We start from the raw sequence: 7,054 nt of genomic DNA, 5'->3' as shown, positions 1-7,054 counted from the left end.
GGAAAGGGAAAGGCACACACCATATTCGGGTGCAGCCAACAATAAAAATTAGATGAGGATTGTGGCATGTAAAATTTCCTCAATTTTTTCCTCAAATGTAAAGGCTACAGACACCTGAAGACCCAGATAGCAAAATGTCTGGAATGCACATGGCATTTACAGAAATGCAATTCTCAATCACATTACTAGATATGGAAGGACATAGAAAAAAACTTCTGTTGAGCTACCCTTTATGAATCTGTCCAACTACAGGCAGGCAAGTACACTGAACAGGTACTGGTTATCAATTTGTCCTATGGACAGTTAAAAATTAACAGCTTCATCTAGCAAGGACCCTTGCTCCCTACAAAAGGCTTGAAGCTCTTGGTTAACCATCATAAAAACATGTCCAGAACAGGAATCACTGTATACACAAGTCAAAGCACAGAGTTGGAAAGAAAACTAAATACCCACCCAATCACAGGATGTTTGAAACCAAGTTTCCTTGTGGCTTCTTCTATTTCTTTTTCTAACCAGGGCTGTGGACGGATCAGGTACTTCACAAACTGCGAGACCCACCACACTGCGGGATCCCCATGCATGCGGATTAGCCGATCAGCCAGGTCTTCGGGGACAGCCAGTGGTAGATAAGGTGGCCGTGGGTGTAAGCTGTCCACAATGGGCAGTTCTACCACCTGAACATCCTTATCATTAGCCTCACCTGTTTGAAAATACACACCAGCGTGAGTCAAGCGAGTCACTTGTTAATAAGCTTTACTATCGGCAAGTAACATCCCAAACATAGCAGCTCAATTGGATCTTCAGCTTCGAAAAGACCACTGAACCTTGGCACTACCTTATCAAGAGAGGATTAAGAGAAATTTAATAAAAATCAGTTTTAGACTAGATGTATGTTTCAACTGTACCTAACAGTCCAGCCCAGCAGAACAAACTTCAAGGTCCTTGAATTCTTAGCAGCTGGTAGTTAATAAAATATAAAAAGTGTTCCTGTTCATACATTCACACATTTTCATGTACCACTCCACCACTGCTGTGTGCTAAGGCTTACTTGGACAGGCTTGTTATCCAAAACACTTAAAATTCACTTACTTGTTTAGGAAATAAACAAAAGAAATATTTTAAGGCATAAGAAATTGTTCAAAAAGTAACTTGTACAGCCCTGCTGCCCTGTGGAATACACTTGACTGCAGTAAACCTCGGTATTTCAGACCTCGTTAGAGCCACTGAATTAGGTACTCTGCTGGCAGAAGGGGAGAAAGGACAGAGGGACAACTCCTGTCCTGAAGAACTTAAACTGTAAGATACTATGAAGATAAGTAGTGAATTACATAGACGAGGAGAACAGCGAACACTGGAAAGCATGTGATTTACACACCAGTATGAATTTGCCATCTTTTAGACACTAACTGAGGTGGAATATACAGATGCTGTAGTCAGGATTTTTATTCGAGGCTCGACAGCCACCAAACCTTTCAGAATTGTCACAAATTACACAACAATACAGCAGATAACCAAAACTTGGTCAGGCTGATCGGCAAGCAGGTGTATTACAGAACCGCTACGTCACATTCTTGGTTGATAGGAATTGTAGCTTTCAACCAAAGACGGTGAAGTTGGGTTAAAAATACAGAATTATCTTTCTGTCCACACTTTTCTTCAGTTTTCAGCTATGTGTTCTCTAACTTCCAAAATATTCCAGTCCTTCCACTTCCCAGCTCTCTTTGTTAAATAATAGATAAGCTGTAAAAGGTAACAGCCCATACTAATGCTCACATCGCTTTCTCCTGTTGGTAGTTCAAACCCATGACTCATCGTGTCAGTCAGGTCCAATTCCCTGCTCAGTGGAGGTCCTACTCTGATGCTTGATCACAGAATTAGTTAAGTTGGAAGACACCTCTAGAGTTGTTACAGGCCATTTACATTGCAGCAGAACCTCAACCTGCTTCTTCCGATGTGATTTATTTTGCTTTTACAGGTGCTAAATTTTGCCTCTAATTCTATTTAGAGCTTGCCTAACTTTCCTACAATTCCAGGTGCTATTTCTCAGTCTGGATTAACCTAAATAACTGTCCTCCAAAGTTCTGCAGCTTAATCCGTTTTTCCTTCACTGAGTAACCAGAAGACCGAGTGTTTTGTAACAGCCGTAAAGCACTGCAATACTGGTAACGCTCACTCCTTTATCGTAACAACATGCTCTGGAGGAAAATCCCGGTCTGTAAAGAAATGGGCTTTCACTTAGCTGTCCCACGCCAGCTGCACCACCTCGCTCTTATCCATCACCAGGTTTTGGATCTGTTCATCGCTAATAGAGCAGTGAAACCGTTTCAATCCCCAGAGTCCCACTGCTTACTCCTGGACTACCGGAACGAGCTGTGTTTGTGGTCAGGGTGTAACTTTGCCTCCCCGCAGTACCCCAGTGTGCTGTACTCACTTCACAGCTCACAGGACTGGCGTCGTTTCCATGGCTTGGCATAAACTACACACAGTGGCATGGAAAACATAACCTTTGATCTGTTCGGTGCTGCCGACCACACCTCCCACAATTCCCTCCTGGGCACTTCCAACCCTTATCAGAGTCACCCAGTAAGGACCTTACACCACAGTTAAACCACAGAACAGAATCTTTTAATGCAGTCAATGTAAGATATAACTCGTATATGTAAGTGGGTTTTGGCTGTGATTTTGCTTTGTACACGTTAACACAAACTTTTTCAACTCAGTTGCCGATTACTGTCTCACCAGTGTTCCACTAACCAATCTTTCTGACCAGCCTTTACCTAACCAAACCCTTTAAGGCAGGCAGGTATTGAAGAAACTTGGTGCAATGCAGTTTTAAAGAAACTGAAAATACAATCTTCTGGGTTTTTTTCCAGGTTGGAAATGCCATATGGGGTAGCGTTGTCCCATTTGCCGTCCCAAGAGACTGATTCTTGACAGCTTCAGGAGGGAGTAAACCCAAACGTTTTCAAACATTCCAACACATCTCCTATCACTTTTCTCAACCTGGCACTCCCAAGGCTCTTTTCCTGCACCTTTCCCTCCTCTTTTGCACAACCTTGCAGCTACTCTCGCACACCGCCACATCTCTTACCGCTCTGCACAGCTGGCCTGCTGCCAAGTGACACCTGTGATCAGCCACCACTCCTCACTTGCTGGTAGCCTGAACATCAACTCTGGCGACCAAATACATGTACACCAGGCTATCGATTTTGAAGACTTTTGAGAGATCAAAAGAAGACTTATTTCCTTCAGTTAAATTTGGCAAAATTCATTCAATATCCAGAGCTCGTACCAAGTTAGGATAAGAAAAAAGTAGCTGACAGGTACAGCATGATGGAGAAACCTCTGTTCTCACAAGGTATCTGGCTAAAAAAATTCTGTCAAAGACGCTGATTTATCAGCTTTCTCCAAAAAAAACCCCTAGAACTTTGATGGTAGTCTTATTTCTCCTCCAGCAAAAACTCTAACCTCCAGAGCTCCTGAACCACCCACAAGACTCCATAACACAGGTTCCAACAGATTTCAGTAGTATTTATTTCCCCATTGAATTCCAGTTCAGTAGCGAGATTCCAATGAACATTCTCCCTCTTGGACCTGCTGAAAGCATGAACGGAGCGTATCGATTTCTGCGTTTGCAATAGCTGTGTCTCTAGCAAACCTACAGCAGCAGCATCGACCGATGCCTTTAGGGCCTCCATTTCCCTTTCAGGAAGCTCAAGTGAGCTGCATTACAAAGACTCGTACTTCTGTTCCACTTCACTTAGGAGACGCTTTTTATGGCAATTGTCACCTCACTTTGAGAGACCATTAAAAAGTAAAGCTTTTCCCCTTCCTCCACTGTTTAGATCCTGGCACACCAGCCGGAAAGTTTACAGACCAAGAGTGCGATTGCACAAATTGACTTCACACAACAGCCCATGAAGGCTTCTCCAGCAGACTGTCAAACTAACTCAAAATCAAGCAGCTTACTAGTAATGTATTTTGCCTTTTATCTTTGTCTCTTCAAACTGCTTTTGAACAATGCCCCGTTTCATCTAAACAGCCTGTAGAAAAGGGGTACCTGCCTAGGAGCTCCAGCTCCCTGGCTACCCGAAAACATCACAAAATGTATTTACAAAGGCAAATACACTGTTATAAATGCAAAGGGTGTTTGCCGTGATATCCAGGTTTAGTCATTCATGCAAACAGGAGCCAGAGTCGATGACTTAAAAATAAGATCATACGTGAGGATAGCTGAAATAACTTAGGAGAACGTATAGAAAAGCTCTTTAGAGCAATACTGCATAAAAACAATGTCTGGCTTTTATCTGAAACAATTCCACTGAAGCGTATTCTCTGTTTCAGCCTCATATCCCCAATTTTCGCTTTCACTGACCAAAGGACCTGATTACCATCAGCAATATTGCCATCTCTCGTGCTCCCTGTTTGCCAGATGATATATGAATATGTTGAAGTGTAAAGTTTGTATCAGTGTCTGCTGGTGACTTACTCCTCTAACGAGTATTAATCCTCAGTTTCTACCCTTTCCTCTGAAGTTTTTTCTAACCCAATTTTATATGCATTGGGAGCTTCTCTTCTGTCTCGTGGTAGTTTACATCTGGGGAAGGCTTTTGAAGTGCTCTCTTGAAGTACAAGATATTAAATGAACTCATGCTTCCATACCTACATATTTTTACCTCTTTCAAATAAATCTACTGAATTCATGAGGCATTATCTCCTCCTATAAAACCCTCATTTACTCTTCTCCATGGTAATATGTTTTCCAGTGGTTTCCCTAAATTGGTTCTTCATTATTACTTGTCAATTTATCCAATACAGAGTCTGTGTTTTCTTCAGCCACCTTCCACTGTTCTGCAGAACAGCAATTTTAAACAAAAGCAAATATAAAATAATAGCCATTATAATCAAAATGGTTTGCTGCAGAGTGCTTTCAGCGGCACTTGCTGGAGAAAGAGCATCCAAGGCATTCCCTGTGAAGAAAGATTCGTGCACGGCCGCCTCCCTAAGCTCTTCTACCACAAACGTGGACATGAAAGACTTTGACAGTTTGCCTTCTTCCAGTGCTCCTCTCATCCCCGGATCACCTACCTGCCTTCCAGATTTTCTGGCAGGCTTCCAGGCTTCTGATGTGTTTCAAAAAGGATTTGTTACCAGGTTTTCTGCCTTTAGCAAGCTTCTCCTCAAAATATTTTTTGGCCTTCCTTACCTTGTTTTCACATGTAATTTGCTACAAATTATATTCTTTCCTATTTTTCTCATTTGTACCAAATTTATTCAGGGTTCTTCTTAAATGCCTTGTAACAAGACCAAACAACTTCATCGTATCTGACTTCTGGAAAAAAAGAAGGTTTCTTGACAGGTGGTATGAGTTTGGTCCATGTTTTTACATAATCTCCTCCCTGCTTGCAGGCATTTACTCACTTTCTAAAGCAGCTTGACTTATTTTTGATGTAACTCCCTTTTTCAAGGGAACATTGTAGTGGATTGTTTGGATTCATTCTATTTACTGTCATTTGTTTGTTATTTTAAGCAGACCTGGCAATACCTGTGCTGCATGGCACCATCTGTTCTCCTCCATAAATGACTGAGTACTGAAAGATCCCGTACGTTTCTGACGCGCTGTCCTGGCTATACGAACATTTCAAACCAGGAACTTCAGCCTCCCATTCTATTCGCAGACTCCTGTTTCTTCCGGCACCTTCTTACCACCCTAGCAGAAAACGCTCCTCCACAAGGAGACTAAAGGCAGGACAACTCTGTGCTGTCATTGCAAGTCTCAGTCCTGTTTCTCTCCCCTGTTTTTCTCAGTTTATCCTCCTGTATGGGAGCCAGTCGTCTGTGTCCGGGGTCTGCGAGGTGCACACACAGCGTATAACCTCACAAACAATACGCAGCATCCCAAGCTGGATTTGATTTACCTGAATTCTGCCTTCTAGGACTCCTGAGATGCAAAGGGAACTGTTTTTATTTTCTCTTAGGTAAGTGGTTGGCCACGTCAGACTTTTTGTCCCTACCAAATTCACTGATCTGTTTTCTCCTCTTTCATGTTCCCCCCTAACTAACCTTGCACTGTCGCTACTAAGGGCTGACAAGTAGTACCGCAGTGGAGTAAGCCAAGTGTCGTAACACACTGCCACTGGAACACGTCCGCTCTGACAAGATACCGTGCGCGCAGGCACCGAGAAAAGAAAAGCAGGGTTGTGAAACAACTAAAATCTGCATGCAAATCTTTCAGGGCATATACTGGATGAATTTACGGGTTTTTAAGATAACAGTAGCTGTTCCTTGTGTCCAACACTGGGGGAAAAGTATGAATTTCAGACAATGACCTATATTATATAAATGCAGCTGTGACAATAACTAATATAATACTCCTAAGATGAACCCTACATACTTTTTTCCTGACTTGGGACAGACACATTTTCGAATATTTTAAAATCTTACAGAAAATAAAGAAGATGAGATATGGGAGCAAACCATAATTCATACAGTTGCAAGTTATGCAAGTACGTAAGTTAAAGTGGTTTTTAGGCTAACACTAAATATTCATCTGATTTATGCAGAAGAAAAACTACTGTCAAGGAAGGTCTAGTTCACAGAATGAAACATTTTCTATTTATTGCAATTAATTCTGCAGAACTTTTAATGGTTTGTGTTTGCAATTTTCATTTAGTTCTTTTGATTACTGCTGCCTGATTGGCTTTAATAAATTAAAAATTAATTTTGTGTACCCACATATCCTCTCCCTTGAATTATACATATAAACATATTAGTGAATTCATATTTTAAGATTATAGTTCAAGGACTACTTAAAAGCTGGCACTACCACCAAACGAAGAGCTCTGCCACTTTTTCCCCTTCGGGTACCCCTGCCTTAAAAACATGCACTCGTCAAACCACAGCTAAAGGCAGCACAGTCAATATTCAGAGTAACTGCAGGAAACTGCTCCAGGTTTCCTTTTTCAAGCTCTCTTTGATCTTATTGGTTTGCGGGCACTACGGGAAGGAGACCACACGGCTATTTCAAACATGTAAAGGGCTGTCTCGCCTCCGC

General features: G+C 41.9%; 1 protein-coding gene across 1 annotated transcript in view; it reads right to left on the bottom strand.

Moving 5' to 3' along the window:
- The window catches only part of FUT8 (fucosyltransferase 8 (alpha (1,6) fucosyltransferase)), a 29,327-nt gene that overhangs the window by 9,515 nt on the left and 12,758 nt on the right, over window positions 1-7,054 (bottom strand). The window contains exon 6 of the mRNA XM_010144252.1: window positions 454-700. Within this exon, the coding sequence (XP_010142554.1) occupies window positions 454-700 (247 nt within the window). The remainder of the gene's footprint in view (window positions 1-453; window positions 701-7,054) is intronic.

This window comes from Buceros rhinoceros, unplaced genomic scaffold (assembly GCF_000710305.1).
Source record: "Buceros rhinoceros silvestris isolate BGI_N320 unplaced genomic scaffold, ASM71030v1 scaffold31339, whole genome shotgun sequence".
NCBI lineage: Eukaryota > Metazoa > Chordata > Aves > Bucerotiformes > Bucerotidae > Buceros > Buceros rhinoceros.
The sequence above is the reverse complement of the archived record's forward strand: the minus strand, read 5'-3'. Positions and strand labels throughout refer to the sequence as shown.